Source organism: Saccoglossus kowalevskii, chromosome 19 (genome assembly GCF_978046115.1).
Source record: "Saccoglossus kowalevskii chromosome 19, keSacKowa6.1, whole genome shotgun sequence".
Lineage (NCBI taxonomy): Eukaryota > Metazoa > Hemichordata > Enteropneusta > Harrimaniidae > Saccoglossus > Saccoglossus kowalevskii.
The window spans coordinates 21,616,890-21,635,611 of record NC_140659.1 but is presented as its reverse complement, the minus strand read 5'-3'; the positions used below and the strand labels follow the sequence as shown (position 1 = coordinate 21,635,611).

At 35.2% G+C, this 18,722-nt stretch overlaps 1 protein-coding gene across 1 annotated transcript in view; it reads left to right on the top strand.

Annotated features, from left to right (window-relative positions):
• Nucleotides 1-6,878: 6,878 nt before the first annotated feature.
• The window catches only part of LOC144354673 (neuronal acetylcholine receptor subunit alpha-10-like), a 49,711-nt gene continuing 37,867 nt past the window's right edge, over nt 6,879-18,722 (top strand). Inside the window, exon 1 of the mRNA XM_078010340.2 lies at nt 6,879-6,948. Within this exon, the coding sequence (XP_077866466.2) occupies nt 6,879-6,948 (70 nt within the window). The remainder of the gene's footprint in view (nt 6,949-18,722) is intronic.

The following is an 18,722-nucleotide window of genomic DNA, read 5'->3' as shown; positions in this document are numbered from 1 at the left end:
TTTAACAGGTGAGATTAATCAGCAAACGACTAATCAAACAGATTAGAGTTCTAATTTCATAGGTCTCATTCGTTTAAGTAATATGCAGTATAGACATATGCAGTGAAATCGATTTCACAACGACAATGGTTATTTCATTTTTTTTATTTCACTGCTATCAATATCATTTAATTCAAATCACAGAAAAGACCGCTATGATGTATCACTATCGGTACGAATAGTGCGATTAAAATCCATTAATTATTATCGATGTTTAAAATTAAATTAGATTAACAAGAAAACTGACAAATATTGTAATGACGACTAAGTTTGAAATTGTGGAATTGTCCAAACATGACAAACGATAGATTTGGTTACTAAGAACTTGATATATATTGAAATGAACATTACTTCATGTGTACTAGTTTTTTCCTTGGGGGCATTGACAGTAATTCTGTCACACGACATCATACGTTACATAAGTACTAACATGTCACATTTCCATTCCTATCGTATGTGACTTGTACCTTTCTCCTGTCAAGATTATTTTTATTACTGACGTCCGGGACATTTAAATCAAACCATCACATCCGAAATTTCAAGTAAAAACTACGATATCCAGGAAATTGGTTTGTGCGACAGAATGATAAGTTACTAGTCGAAGTCCTGTTTGGCACGACAGTTGCTATAGCAACAATTACACAAATTTATACTGGACACTCGTGTGGTTTAGAGAGAAGTCACGCAGTCGACTTTATGACTTACACGCAGTTACAGAGTGATTGCATCTCGCAACGAGTATGCGAGCAAGGTAAGTGCGGATGTGACGTAGGAGAAATCACATAACATCTTGACTGATGATTGTATGTCGGTGCGTGACCAAGTTAACTGATAGAAAAACTAGCTCTTTCACTAAATACTACTCAATGTACGCATGATTCAAATATTGAACATCCGTACTGTGTGGTAGACATATTCCAGTAAAATGATTTGAACAGTATGGACTATGTATTGTAAAAAACATACAGGAATTAGTTTTCAATATGTATCTGTAAAGTTTTGAACAATATTGTGACATTGTGTTATAGTAGGCACTTTCGTTCAAAGGATTCCGGCTCATATGCTTAGTAGCTGTGTGTGGTGATTTTTTTGTGTGTAGTGAATAATCTCGGCATTAAGTTACGTTAAGAATGTACAATAAATTACAGGTACTCTTTCACTCACGTATTTCCTATTAACGGGATCAATGGACAATTCACATCAGGGGACACACCGTGAAGTCAGAGTTGTTGAATTGCGTCTTGTCGGCACGTCAATAAAGAAACCTAGTTTCGTCTGGCGGTATATTCTAATACGCCTTTCATGATCATGTGTATTGTGTCGCGCAATTAATTGTTCAATTAAAATATGTACACGTTTCCATGGTTACGATTTTGATAGCATATGATAACCCAGTTATTGGTTAAATGTATAACAATAATTTGATAATGTGTACTCGTCTAACGCCTAGGTGATATTTTCCGATTCCCACGTGCTATATATCCGCCGCACCACGGTCAAACACAGCGATCAGCAGGTCTTGAGATTCCCCACCTGTAACTATGCAGTCATCTTAACTTGATACGTCAGCGCTCAACGTTAATATATATACGTGTACAATAAAATTACCAATATAGAAATAATAATATTACGTACAGGTCAACTTGAAAAATAACAAATACATTAAAAACGCAATGCGGCCTCATCTTGGGTAATCGAACGCGGATCCCCGATATATATGATGCGTTGATTTTTCTTCCAATACTATATATCTGATATTAACCTTTCAAAATGAAATTACTATTGCTCCAAACCCATGATGTAAAGCACTGTGAGGCACCTGTCTCCAAAATATACAGAGTAAACTCGGCGCTCACACACTAAAAGGTTTACCGTGTTCTCCAAATATGCTATCTATTGGCGAATGAAAGATGTCCGTGAAATTTGAGAGATAAATCATTTGAGGACCGCGTTATGAAAAAAGGTAATTGATTGGATTGGGATTGAGCTAGTTGGTTTTCAATCCCTCCAGGGAACTTTTAATGACAGCCGGAGCTTGTTGCTCGGATTTCGCTGCCGTGGGTGGTAAGCAAAAAAAAAAAAAGATGATGTATGGGAAAATGATCACACAACAGTGGTTTCAAATCTAAAATCTAAATGTCATCGGAATGTTGAAATTTATTACCTACTTGATTTCTAAGGTCAAGGGTGAATCGGTATAATCACAAATAATTCTACATCGCTAGAACGAATGATCTTTTTTTGCGAAATTATTTCAGAACGTTTGAGAAAAAGTATTTTAATATTTGGTAATTTCAACGGGTTTGATTACTTGATTAAAATAATTAATGGTACTGGTTGTTTTAAATAAGGAATTCAAATTACGTGTTAGGACTTCCCACATAATTTGTAGCACATGTTGAACGTTAAATTGTTATAATTTAAATTGAGGATACACAAAGTGAAGTAGTGCGGTTTCTCTATATAAATTAACGTCTTGAATGATTATAACGTTATCAACGGTTTAGTTATACATTATAAAGCAAATCTGAATGTATTTGCCATACACAGGTGAGTGAATAACTAGACACGCAGGCCTGAGACGCATGCCTGTTTATTTGTTATATATATCAAAAATACTTATCACATGGTATATTTCACATTGTACATACATTTCAATTTATGGAAGGTCGTGACTTGTCATCTGGTCACTAGTGGGGATTATTTTTCTGTTGTATATTTTCAATAATCAAGTACACCTATTGCGTCTGTCCGAAAAAGAAAACGCGGATGTGATGCGACTCAGAATCAGTTATATCTATAATGCGTGTCAACATGTCAGTTCAATAGTCATTACCCTAATATGTTGTGATACATAAATCACATTGGATATTGCACAATTCGCAGCATATATTGCAATTCGGTTCGGGCATATATGTCGTTAATTGTGCAATAGCCCGTGGATACTCTACTGCATTGGTGGTTTATTGCTATATTATACCAACGTTATTACGACCTAGAAATAACTTCAAAGCACCGAAAAACCATGTAAAAATGTGATACGGAATTTGTACGTTCTGCTTGCTACCGTGGTTAAATAAAATGGGTCATTCAACTAACATACTACGATTTTAGATACATCGAGCGACTTACCCTTTCTACTAGACTGTATGTAGTTTTAACATCATCAATTTCCCCCATCTTTGTAGTAATGTACTAGTATATCCTTCTTTCCCCTTCAAATGATGTATATATTTCAAAGCTTGTTTGATATTCTTGAGCTTGCACCTGTTATAATGACTTTGCTAATTCAAGTCTTTGTTTTCAAGATATCGTCTTATCTCAACATTCAAGCGTTTCTACGGTAGATATCATAAATTAATGACAATATCATCGAGGCAGTTGATCTATGATTGTGGTAACATCATTTGTCTTATTTAGAAGATCCCGTCATGAATTGACCCACTAGATTGATATATGGCGAGTGCTACGGATAGGGCAGATTACGCTCAATTATCTTTTGCAAACGCCTGATATCACGTCTTTGCCCTTAACCTTGAGGTACATATATCATTTGTACATTAGGTTTTGTGAATGTCCGAGATTGATCACTTCATCTCGCGTAGTACATTATTTAATTTCTGTACAAGTGTACACAAGTATGTGTGTAAATGTATATCTATGTACTAGTATACTGTTATGTTCATTGGACTTTTTTGCATGTCTTAACTGGACTCTATGACCAAAGTTGGGACTGTTAAATTCGGTCACCTGGCGTATTAGGATTGGATATCCATATACAACTGAGAAATACGTTAACCTTTGTGTAATTGCCGGGTGTTGTTGTGTTATCCGATTTTGTGGTGTACAAAAAAACTAAAATGGTTTACCCTACGGTAAACACTCCAATCTTATTCTGTTAAAATCATTTTTATTGGATTTTTAAAATAAATTAATTATTGGATAATTAAAATAAATTAAATAGATATGACTATTACAAATATTACTTGTATATGTGTACAGATTGTGCTATCAAAATATCAAGGGGACTAACCGAAAATACACGTGTACTACTAAAATATAATCAAGAATTAACGACCGGGTTGACTGCCTTTGAATTAACTGACTGTATCGTGAAACAACTTTCACTTCTGGCAAAGTCTAAACGTGGTTAATTACAGCTGTATAATGTTTCCATACATTGCCGAGCAACTTGTTGGAGACAAATTAAGTTTTACATGAAGCAGACGTTTCATGGCAGTTGTCATAGTGACACCAAGTGCAGTTATTTTTAACGCTGTTACCATAGGAGAAAGAATATCACAATAATGAAACTGTGTTTGCACTAATGTAACACGTAATTGGCAGTGCAAGAGCGCTGACTTTTATTCCAACTGTCGAATACTACAACGACTAAATATATTTATTGACGTTTTTATTTTATTATTTATTTACCAAGTTATTTAAACATGTACAAAACACCCAAGTTGCGACTTTACTGTATAAGGTTTCATGTGTTCTCAAAATATTTTGTTAATAGCATTATTATTATTATTATTATTATACATTCTTTTTAACAGACGTTGGGAGGAGATGTTTACCTAAACTATCGCTTTCGCTTTCAAAGTTTTCCGCTGGGTACTGTCAGTGACATTTTCGAAATTTGCATATTTGAACGCGCTACATACGCGCGCTTCCATGACACAAATTCTAGCGTTCGTTTCGCACTCGATCGTGACCGCTCTCATATGCTTTCATACAAGCTAGAAAGGCTGTCTTGCAAATGTATTTGTACAGTCACCGTAATGAATATCTTTAGATAATATTACTGGATGTAGTAGCGACCGTGAAACGCGATCAACTTTGACAATTAGCAGTCAAAACACAGTCACCTTGCCTGAACTCGTAAATAACCACAGCCGGCGTTTAAACGTGATTACCTGAGAGTCAGTCAGCGAATTTTGGAGTTTATTTTGAATACGAATAATCATTCGAAGAAAAGTTAGGCTGACTAAAACGTGTTTGATTGTGTGTATGCGTTGATCTGCTGAAGAGGTCACACAGTTTTTCAATGACGTTGTAAATTTTCATAATTATTAGAATCCCTGGCCCAATTTCATAGTTGTTGGATGCATGCTCCAGAGTTGTTTGCATTTCATAAAATCATAGAATCAATAATATATAATATCAATTATAATGGTTATAAAACTTCAAGTAAACCCATTTATACGCATAATTATAACAGCTTATTTATTTATTGCTTCTAGCAGACCCAGTTATTTCATGTCCCACCTGTGCGATGCCGACAAAAACGTTTAATTAATTAGCTACAGTGGAATTGTGTTTCGTTTCAACTCAATCAAAAAGTAATTACGGTTCATAATTGAAATGCTTTTACCTCACTAATTCGGTGACACACACCGTGGGGTTGATAATAAATGGAAGGCGAGATTGAAGTAGTAAATTGGGACTTTTGTGTTGCAAGGAACTCGTTATTATCAATGTTATCACATTATAGTCATAATAATTTATTGTTCCACTAATCAACAACAAAGCACTAACACTGATGTCAAGAAACAGTGAACAATCAAGTTCGTTGTCATTTGCAGTTAAAAAAACTGAAATATTCAAAACTGCCGATCAATGCTAGTTACATTGACTAACAGATGTTTTTTTTAACAATATGATTATTTTACACAACAAATTACAAACATTTGTGATCAATAACATTATTTCGATAATTTATTTGGATGGAAATAATTCTTACCACACACTGTGGGAGAATTTGAACCTATGCAACTTCCGGACGATAGGATTCACAGCTTTCTGTTGCATTGTGGTTCTACGTATTGATTGTTCTTATCGCGGTTCTTCATGCATATTTTATCTCCACACTGAAGAGTTTGATAATATCTACACGGAAGTAGTAAGCAATTAAATACCGCACATTGTACAAGCATAGATTTTCGTAGCTTATGTTCCAGACAATTTATTGATCTAGTGAGACAATTAAGTCGCCATATTGATTATAATTTACAAAGTAATTAACTTTAAGATAGTTACGAAATGTTTGAATAGTGAAACAGCTGAAAGGGTAAACACGTCAATGCAGGAAACAATACATACATTGCTGCCTCTACATATACCACATTTACTAGTTTATTCCATGTATTGTTGAACAGATCACGTAGTGCGCGTTTGGATCGCCTTGCTGATTACAAAATACTACTTAACTGTTTAGTTCAATTGTATCGTACCCATATTAAAATATTATTACAGTCAATCAAAATCCATCATAATCTTGGAAGGACCAACTGGTGAATGCAGTGTTTTAAAAATATATGGATTTCAAAGCTTGTATACACTACACTGAAAGAACAGTCTGATCGGGATCGTGATCCTCAAGTGGGACTCGACTTATATTATCAAACAAAAGTATAGTCTAGATCAAACATGTGACAGGGGTTATGATATCTGCAGAACAACTATAATTTCACTCAGGAGTATACACTTTATGTTTAGTTTCCAGGAATATGAAGCTGGAGTGAAAAACAATGGCTAGACCTAAATGGAATCCTTATAACTGGTGTGGAATTATACGACGGTGTGAACGCATTGGCCGGGTATGAACGACTGAATGGTCTGTGTGAATAATCTCGTTGATGAAGGGATATTCCAGGAAACAATTCCAGATTTTAACGGTATCAACACGGACAGTTATCTAACTAATCACAGTGGCTGTATATGTCCATCGTGGTTGGATAGCCACAACACTCAGTCACCACCGTAACGATCCTCGCTGCCAAACACAAATACGTACTGAAGCTGACACGAAACAAGCTTTGGACATGATACTCAAAATGGCGCTGGGCAGGCAAAAAGAGCACTGGGAAATGCTATTCTTCTTCATCGTATCTTTCCATGCTTACGGTAAGTGGAAATATTTCATTTAAAAATTAAATATCAGTAATGTCTCAAATAAGCAGCGACGTCTTCATGCATTGCAGTGTCACAGACACGTTTGTGACTGAACACCAGTATGTGATGTTAGAGATAAGAAACGTATGTACTTTGGTATGATTGCGTTAACTTTAACAACAACAACGTACATAAACAAGACACACTAGATTTATAGTTTGCTGAAATTGTGTTTATTGAATAATAAAATAAGTTATAAATCCTATGCAAAGGTTAGCAAGGTTAGTAATGTAAACTGTTGCTAAACAGTCCTACTACAGGATTTCAAGGGTGCTGTCGTTATAACGTGTGTAACACTATTTCCTAAATAATTTGTATCGACAAAACTATAAAAGTGTGGTAGATTTATGATCTAGACAAATCATATACACCAGTCAGTGATGCCAGATGGGGGCCGATAATACGAGTATGTACCTGAGTCGTAGCAGCAGGACACCTGTGTAAAACATTTAGTGTTCAGTTACAATTACTCGTTAAAGCAAGGTATACACGATGGTTTGCTTTTTTTCATTGAAGTCTATAGACAAACTAGTGCATAATTGGGGACAGAATGACTATAACCATGTCATGCATGACACCGATCTGACCCGTCGCAAAAAAAGTCGCTAAGAATTTACGTTTCACGGTACATGAAACACAATTATTCATTGAACAACTAGTCCTCTAAAGTCAACATTTATGCCCGCCTGCCACACACAACTCTAGTGCTAAATATTATTATTTTTACTACAGTATGTGCTAATTGTACAGTAAAGTTTGAAAGTATATTTTCTGCATTGGTTGGGACCAACACACTGCGGGCCTTCCGTGATTTCACTCGAGTACTGCAATCAAATGACAAATGTGTTTTCTCGTCTCAGTGCGAGTACTTGCTGAATGTAGCAATTTATTTGTTTTGTCTGTCACGTGTCGTATATTAATATATATAGTAATTGTGAGTGTATGGATCAATTCAGCATGATATTATTTCTACTGTGTTGTGCTTCATCTGAGTAAATAATGTTATTGCATAGATGCATAGAAAATATCTCTTAAGTGACTCTTGTATATCGGATTTATTAAAATAGAGTAGTAATTTTCATTTGTTCTGAGCCTTTGGTGAGAAACACATGAAAATTACATAGGTTTAATGAATCTGACTTTTGAGGGTCACACATTTGTTATCCTGTTTATCTCATGTATATATGTTACAGTTTCTAAAAGCAAAAAACTAACTGAGTGATCGTAATTGTTGAGCGCGTATTCAGGACATAGTATGTTTGGGCTTATTTGCATAAATGGCCGCCCTTCTTGAACACAGATTACCGCTAGTTTACAATACTAAGATTAAGTATACTAGTAGTTATTTTTGGAGTCATCACTATATTTACGGTTCCGGGATGCATTGATAACATAACCTTCAATTCAAACCGTGACCGTTTCACAATGTAGGTAAAAATCGCCACTAGTCGTGGATGAACAAATTTCTGTTATTGAAGGAGTTTGGAGGATTTAAAAGAGGTCCCAGAAATATATACGAATGAATCAAATGTGTCAAAGTTACAGATCAATCTGCTGGGAAGAACCAATCAGAATAACGGGATCAATACACTGCTTTACTACACTGAACTGCCATGGTATATGGAACAAACGTTCGTAGACACCATATTTGAAGTTCGGTTTTGTTTATTAATCTTTATTAATATATTTTAGCTCCAAATCTCAACCACAAACATTTTTAAATTGAGAAAATATGGTATATTTTGAATTTTAATTGTTTGTAATGGTCATTATCTGAGTTTATGGATTTTAGTTTGTCAGGAAAAATTCACAAGAATTAGATACTGTACTTCGAGTTGTTTGCTTTAACTCTACATAGCAACGTCACAGCTATTGCGTTTTGTTGGCATTCAATTGATGCTGCAGTATAAAGCAGCATCCACGTCTTGCAAATCCCTGTCAAACTACGATATGAAACTATGTAAAATCTCTAAGAAATGAACATTTCCGAGCACCAACAAGTTTTCATCCATACCTTCCATTAATGGGGATACTCTGTTAGACGCTGAATACGTGTTCCTCTCAATAAGTCATCATCCATGCCTGATACTTATATTCAACATGTAACTCTACTATGAACAACTTACTATTCCGACGCTCGTGACAAACAAATTCATAACTGTTCGCAGTCAGGTTGTTTCTCTTTCACTTAAGTAAACTAATCTTTTGGAAAGCAATAATCTTGCATGCATGCTCTTTCAGAAACGTCTTCAATTAACTACCTCAAACACAAGCTTTTCATCACCCACCTTGCATTACTCACTACACCTTAATGTTAATCTAATGGCTGACAAGTGTTTGATTGATGGACCTTATGAACTAGTCGGTACATATTTGGTGACTAGTTTTACTATCGACCGTGACTGTGATTGGCGATGATAAATGAAGTTGTTAACTTATATTGTCACGTTATAATATGTCTGATAGATAAAGCATTGAACATATCAGTTACAGATCAGTAATCAGAACATAGTGCGAGCCATTCCGCTTAAGGTCAAAGCTACTTGACTGATAAATATCTCATACATATAGTTTCCGTTTTGATGGACAAGATAAAAAGTAAAGATTGTAATTTCCCATCGTGTCAGAAATGCTTCACGGATAACAAGTTATATCACTGTAACTGTCATTCGAATCAATCCAGCTTCCCTTCCGATCTTTTTGAAAAATGACTGTCATCTTTATTTGTCGTGTTATTATAGTTTTGTATAAAACCGTTAAGTACAGAATGGTTTCATTCGAATTTCGTAATCTCAACTTTACAAAATTATTCTTGTATCTGTATATCAATATAACTTGTCGACTATGTCAAATGAATCAAAAGGATTCTCTCGAGTCACGTGTTATTCATTCTTTGACTATTCATATCATGTTTTTAACATGAATTCTATATGAATATTCCTTCTAACTCAATTACTACCTAATGGAGTTCGCTCATCGATGGAAATACGGCAATGTCGGTTTAAATAACCATTGAATTATACGCTGTGATCAAATTTGCTCCGATGAGACCCAAATGTCAATATGTTTGCTAAGCCGCATGGCGTATTAAACGAAGCTGTTTAATATCGAGTTTCGGTCATTGACATTGTTGACTTCGAGTTATTTATCTTTTTTATTGGTGTAAACTTAACATAGCGATGTTTGTTACTTCATTCCATTGCGCACTGTCCCACGTGTGACGTATATCGCAAATTGACTTCGCAAATAATTTTTATATCAGGTATGAGACCGGAAATCGATATTTTTAAATTCTACTCAGTTCTCGTTGTGAATTCTCTGTGGGTCATATTATACCGTAAACTTTTATGTTTTGCGTCCAATTAATACAATATACGCGAAAGTTGATGGTACTGGTGCTGTTTCGCTAATCATCGATATGTTTTCATGTTTGTCGCAGATGCTATAATTGTAATCTGACAGATTATGATTTATGAACTCAACAAATATAGGAAGGGAATATCGATATGCATAAATGCTAACAATACATTGTTCTAAAACATGGTATAACAGTATCAGCTTTAGCAGGTCACAATATTAGCTCTAATTAGCCACCCATCCCAGGTACAGAGAAATTAGGAAACACCTCCCTTGGATTGGGTTAACTACTTCGAATCATGTTCAAAACAACATGGACGTGTTAGCGTCTCTGTGGAATGTAAAGTATCACTTGCATGTGCCATTTACAGTAATACGTCATTAGTCACATTCACTAGTTGTTTGAGACATACTAAAATCACGAATGTTTTTAACACTATCTAGTCTACACACGTGGACCAGAACGCACTGACATGCTGGAAACTCTTTATAGCGTGAATGTCGTATGAATAATGTAGTCTGAATTGACTACGGCAGCTTATAAATATTTACCATCTATCAATGTTGTCCTTCTAGTATGTGTATCTTACTAGTGTATGGTTTACAGATGTTTACACTAGAATAAACAAAACAAAAATAGGTTAAGGGTTTGCATTCTTCATAACTACGTACGGTGATATGCGACGAAGATCTCACAAAAAACGAACTCTCACGATTTGCGATCGTTTGAAAGCGATCTCCTTCCGTACGCGTCAATTGGACACAGTTTCAATCAATAGCGTCCCAGAACACAGTGGGTACTTGGAAATGTTCGATTGCGTAAAGTGAAATTATTGTCTCCATTCAAAAACACAAAACGCACGTATTACGCGTTTTTCGAGTATACAAGAACACTACTATTGAACGGTCTGAGATAAACACGAACCATTTTTTTTTCACAGACTCACTTATTTGTATTAGAATTTCTAGAATTAAGGATTTTCGTGCGATTTTATATCGCAATTACCGTTACTTTTGCAATTTGCTTGTGATCGTTATCATACATTTTACCCAAAGCCCAATCTTATACATGAGTCCTTAGATCAAAACATTTATTTAGCTTCAAATATATTTGTGGTAAATGATTTCCTCTTTGGAGTACAAGAATAATATTCTCGAGACTGAACCAGTGAAACATCAAGTATACGTTCTTATAAGTGGAATAAGTGGGCTGTCGATTGCATCGGTTGTTTGTCATTGCGTTTTGGGTACATACTGGTTGCATGTTCTAATTATTTCTCGAAATATTAATGACAGTCATCAACAGGGATTTCGTAAACTTCCCAAAATCATTCATCATGACGACACAGCTGATGTGCAAATGAGGAGTTATACAACGACAGTCTTAACGAGATTAAAATACAACGAATACCATTGAGTGAATATGTACTCAATTATATTATTCAAAAGAAGGAACAGTATTGAGAAAGAAATCCTTTACTCTTTTGTTGGGAATTAGCAACGTTCACGGCTCTTCATCGCCTGCCCCAACCATAGAGCGACAATCGCCGCTATTTTGTGCAGCGTTGATTTTGTGTGCACTGACTGTTACCAAATGCATATACACCGCATTTTCAGCCTCTTTGCCCAATCTCCGCCGGAACTTCCTTCAATCGGAATCGCACTAATTATTAAGCGCGACAGCGTACACTCGTTCTAATTGTGATCATGCTTTATCACAGTCTATGTATAGTATACAGAGGGAATGTGTTGGTACTTGTTCAAGTGAGTTATGTAGTTGTACTGTAGTGAAACGTTTATCCATTAACGTTTGGCTCTTTTTGACTTGGTTTGTTTTGTTGTTGCAGTATAGCCGCGTGCACTCAGTCCAACGCGCGTTTTTTTTAATTATTTTTCCATCAAGAATCACCGTCTACGGGACACAAGTTGTGATGTGTGGCGCAACAAAAACTACACACTTGAGGGGAAATGCCCTTTAAATTGACGGTATATGGGTCGAATTTGATATGCGAATACAGTGACAAATTGTGACAATTCTTAGGCATTAGGAAATGAATACAACTCGCAGTCGCATTTGCCTGAACATTTCATCGTCTTTGTGCTTACCACAGCATGCCGTTTCAGTAGGTAGATTACATGTCGTCCCATGGATAATTGAAGTTTAGGTTAGGGAATTGTGTGTCTGGACAGATCGGTACCTCTTTGATCTGCTCTTACATCATTATCAGACACTTTAAGTTATAGACTGCCGGGCACGATTACGAATATAGCGTGGGTGTAGACGCATGGAAATCAATAGAAACACATTTCCGTAAAGATTAGAGTTCAAATAATATTTCAATGTTGTGTTAATCTATTTTATTATGCATCTCTTCAGTTAGATAGTTTCACGATGTTGATAGTATTTTCATTAACACATTCACGGCCATTCAGCACTGAATGAGAAGATGCTATATCGATTGATTGTCAGAACTGTTTCATATATATATATATATATATATATATATATATATATATATATATATATATATATATATATATATATATATATGTTATATATATATATATATATATATATATATATATATATATATATATATATATATATATATATATATGTTATTGCCAGTAGTATATAAGACATATATATGATTTCAGCCACAGGTGCCATTTAATAAAAGCTATTAGGGCAATGTGTCTGTAACCTAGTATCTTCTAGCCACGATGTGATAAACACGATGAATGCGTTCAACTGTGTCACGTGCTTTGTTTTTATTTCCCATCTCTGTGATTCTGCATTGAAACATTGAGTTTCCTTGTCTTTGCTTTGTGAGTCGTAATGGGAGCATATATTTTTGTTGTTAGATGTTATCACGTTGCAATTTGATATGCAAGGTGTGTGTCAGGTTTAATTAAAACGTCGTAAATTATTCACATGAACAGTTTCATCACACTATGAGACAATTATGTCGTTTTACCAGCTACAACGAGTATCAAATTCCACGGTTATATACCTATTAGTTTTGAAATGAGCAGTCATTATGAAACCATGTTGCGGATCGGATCGGAAATTAATGACATTATTGATGGTCGCAGAGCGACATGAAGGCGCTGAAGTATTCGCAGAAATGTGTCAGCAGAACAAGGAGGTGTCTTTCTTTTAATTTTAGAACTAGTATATTAACCATGTTACAAGGCATGGAATGTGGCACCTTATCTGAACACTGTGTTGAATTTGGCGACGTCAGAGTGACAGAAAACAACGTGTTATTAAATAAAAAAAAATTAGTTTGGCTTTATATAATAAATTCAATATATTTATAACATTTTAATTCATTTGAATTGCTTAAGCATGAACGTGAATCGGATTTGTTAGTTTAGTTTTACTAGTAAAATGATATTAAGCTTATAGCTCTGTATTCAGCATCCGTGAAATGGTCATTTTTCGGAAACCTCATAGGTGATTGCTAAGTATCGTAATTAGTCCATTCGATAGTTTAACCTTTTACTTTAGCAAAAAATTGGTTAACTGATTTGAAGATACTATTTAAAAAAACGAGGAAACTATAACATTTCTCAGTTATGTAGTTTACGAGTTTATCTGGCACAGGAAGCACCCCCCTCGAACGATGCATGACATTATACCACACAATTAACGTATCATAAATGTAACCAAATGCATTCCTTAAACATGAGTGTGAGGGAGGGGGTAGTATCATATGTGAATATTTTCTCATTGTAAGGTAATTTAAATATTAATTTTAAATTTATATTCGTGTTTGTATAAATTACGTATAACTTGAATACGGCGGTTTACTGAGAAATTGGATGATGTAATTAATTAAAAGCTACACCATTAGTAACAATGTAATCTTTAAGGATTAAAAACACCCGTCTGTCACGATGACTATCTATATTTATATACAACGGATTATATCTGTCTACGTGTTACCGGTTCAATCACGCCATCCCGAATTATGATGTCGGAAACGCATCTCATCTATTCCAGATCACTAATAAATCGCATCAGCAAATCGGAACTTCAATATAATCTATTAGTGGAAATGCAGAGAATGAAATCTTAGTAGTTGCCGGCAGTTGTTGTCCTTCATGTCATCACGTTTCCGTCATGTCCTTATATATGACAGTGGTGTTCACCCGTCGAGCACCTGACAAATATATATATTTAAGGGTCCTCAGAAGTTTCGTATAGAGTCTGTTCGACTATTTAAAAAGTTTTGGTAATGTTTACGTCTTTTACAGTTAGTTGGAGGTCGCGTTAAAGAATTGTCGTCACACAACGTGTGTTTGAATTTCATTTAAACAAACAATGTATTTTCCAAACAGTCAGCTGGCGTACACGTGATAATAAAATAAATGTAACTTACCGCTATTTACTATATAAGGTCCGCCATTATGAATACGGCATGAAACGAAAGAGGCATATTGAGAAATGCATTTTCCAGATTCCTGTAAATCAGGGAAAAATACCAACTGAAACTTTCACAGGCAAACGATGCGTTTGGACAACTTCAGGTCAACCGCTAACAACATTTTGCAGAATTGATTTTGTGTGGAAAAAAACTTTGCATACGAGCACCTAATTAGACATAGAAATCTTTCCCAGGGTATTTAAAACCGTAATCTTCATCTGAACAGTAAAGCCGTCGCTGTTTTGTTCCTGAGTTGGATGACGATTTCGGTTTCAAATACCCCGCTTGACAATTATAAACTCTGTGCACGGGAAATAATCCCTACAGGGTTCATAAAGAGAAAAAAAAAATGCACGCTTAAATCTTCGAGAAAAAGTATTTCACATTGTGTATAAAACAGCAGCAAATTATTCATGGACAGTTGCACAGTTTTTCTGACATCGTCTCCGATGGCTACATGTATTCTATTTCAAAATATCAAATTCCGCGAAATTATTTTGCACATCAGCACAAGAAATGAACCGCAGTTTTGGATGAAATAAAAAAATAGACGTCGTCAAATCAGTCAATCAATTGATGTGAAGTACAATTTATGTAATATGAGGTTATTACGAGAATACGAATACGAAGTATGCACGAAGACAGCAGAGTATCGACCGACGCGTAGCGGGCGTACTGTCTGAGTGCATACCTTGAGGTATTCTCGTAATAACCTTATTATTATACATCTTTTGCTTCCAAGGATACACCATGGGAATGCCGAAATCCAAAATGTTAAAATTCGGCCGAATTCGTCGTTTTTGTGTGGAAAAATCCCTTGCATGCGAACACCTAATTACGCGAAGAACCTAGAACACTAAGCCGGGGTATTTGAAACCGAAATTGTCATCTAAGCGTTAGGCCGTCGCTGATTGGTTGCTAGGCTGGAATGCCAATTTTTAGTTTCAAATACCCCAGCAAAGTGTTCTAGGTTCTTCGCGTAATTAGGTGTTCGCATGCAAGGGATTTTTCCACACAAAAACGACGAATTAGGCCGAATTTTGTTATCGGTTGGCTTAATATAACCCCAACGGACCGTATTTTTGTGAAAGATTGGTATTTTTGTCATGATTTGTAGGAATCTGAAAAACGCGTTTCACAACTTGTCTCTTATTTAGTTTTATGCGTCATTCAAGATGGCGGCCCCCATATAGTAAATATCGTATTTATTTTATTATCACGTGTGCGCCAGCTGACTGTGCCATAAACCATGGGACATGTGAGTTTTTATTTCCACCAGTCCGAATGAAAAAAATCACCCGTTTCGGGATGCGGGGGAAGGGGTGACAACAATTTCAGTCACAGGAATCAACTGTGAAGAAACGTCACCCACGAGTGTCACTCGAATCGTATACCCCATACATCATCGTATCAATGCAGTGTCACCCGCCATATAAAATGCTCCAACAGGCCGTGACTCGCAATTCAGGACCGCTGTGGTTTAAATATAAACTGAATGGTGATTTAATGTTCATCTATGACATTATATATTTAACTTCTCATATATTAAATTTAAATGCTCATATTTTAAAATTAAATGCTCATATTTTAAATTTGAATGTACACTTTAATTACGGCCCTAATGGAACACCATGGAATAACACGCCCTATTAGTGTAAAATTCAGTGACCACAACGACCATTGGCGCCGTGCTCGTTTTAAGTAAATCTTAAATAAACATCTTTGCGATCAATGGAAAATCTGTTTTGAAATACACGGAGCATATTATTTTCTACTTTCGGAGTAATCAATCATTTGGATGAATTGGTCAACTTATTCTGAATACACAAGCTATAAACGGGATGGTTTAAGATACGCTGTGATAACAATAGTTTTTACGAGACTATATTACCAGTATGGAATGGTCATATATGGACCGCGACAATGCTAACATAGATGTTATATCATGATTGGTCATTGACGGCTACTACGCTTTATAGTCATTACACTAACTGAACAAAATGAATCCGTAATTCATCCAAATCAGACCTAAGCACACAAATATTATTCACCGCCCTAACCCATTCAGCCTTTGGTTGAGAGAAGCACAAGATTGAAGCGAAGTACCTTGAAAATATTACGAGATACAACCAGAGGTATTCGAACCAACAACCCTTTGATTGCGAGACCAAAGTCACAGCTATTTGCGATAAGGTTGGGCAAAGTACTGAGTATCTCTTCTCAATTCACTTGTAAAAAAAAAAAATTCACCGGGCAGTTGCACATTGTAGTATTATGGAATGATTTGTGAACCTAATCTCCAAACAATGAAATTTGTGCTCATTGACTTAACGTCGTGCTTAACTTTAATAAATTCGTTACACACAGTGTTGTTGATATCTCAATTTGTTGGGATACGCAATTGTTTAATGGCAAACATCAGTTTTTGGATATGCTTGATGCAATTTTGCACATTTTCTTATTTAATGTTAGATTGATATAATTTGTCATCTGTTATAGATCTTGATCATCCATGCTCTAAATGCAAAAGATGATAAAAGGTGACTTTTAAAAGTTGAAATGGGTATGATATACATGTTTTTTTTTGAGAACTATATGAACTAAACCTACTGGGCTCATTAGCTAAAATATTGTTATCCGAAAATTTTATCGGTATTTGTTTCATTTTTACGTTCAATTAAAGTGCGTTTATGTAATGTTAACTAACATACACCTCACATTGCTGGCACGGTACTCTGGACATTATTCAAATAATAATGTTCGTGTACTGAGCCAAAAACTTAAGAGAGAATCTTCGCCAGAGGTATATTTGCAATATTGATGCGTTTTGTTTATCAGATCGTGGTGGATGTTTTATAACCCACGGGAATTGACTTTTGTAGTAGAAAGATTGTGTATTATAATCACTATGGTTATTTTCCCATTGACACCCCCTTCCCTGTTGTTTATGCATTCAATGTTTTGAATAAAATAATACACGTACAAATAATCGAACAATTTAAATGGCATTACTGGGACATTCAAAGCGGGATTTATCAAACAAAAAAACGGGAATTGTTGTTGTGTAGTCATTTTCCAGCTACGTGTTCTGTTTAATTATTCGAGTTCAGTCAACCGAGTTACGCTGGTGGAACCAAAGAATGTATACAATTGAAATGTGTCACTGATAGAGTAATACGAAAACATATGTATCGGCATTACATAGTCAAAAATAATTCAAACCATAAATTGACTATAGTGCGATTATATAGGTATCTTTTTTAAACATTGACATAAGTGAATACATCTTTATATTGTTCAATGATTTAATAATTCATATCAGCAAAGCAGAGCATAATTTGAAATCTAATTAAGTAGATATTTCTATCGTATTTCAATGAGTAACAGCAAATCCAACACACAACCAAATCTCCGATACAAGTTGTAGTTTTATTTGGTGAATATGCCAAGTCAGAGCATATTGCTTGGGCTATTTAAAAAAAACAATTGATCGCAACGCAAATTTCAACAATGCTATTACATGCGAAGAGGCTAAACATGAATTACATCATTAATAATTAAACACTGTGAATACAGATTATATTCAGATCCTATTTTATCCGTTCGTTTTTTTATGTCGAGCCTGCCACTCAAAAACAATAAGAACTAAAGAACACGAGCACAGACCATCAATATTAAATGGATGAAGGTGTAATCCTGTTTTATCCAGTTTGAGGCTGTTTGAACCTTTTCATAATAGCGTTATAAATTGCATCGGTCATCTACATTTATTTAATCAATTACGTCATCGTAGCTGATATTCCTATCAATCTTATCCGGTAGGTGATTGTAGGTTGTAACATATAATGGCACATGATTACAGAATTGTTCATTTAAAAAAAAAATGATACTCGAATTACGTTTATTTGTTTAGCCTTTTTAGACGACTATGTCAAC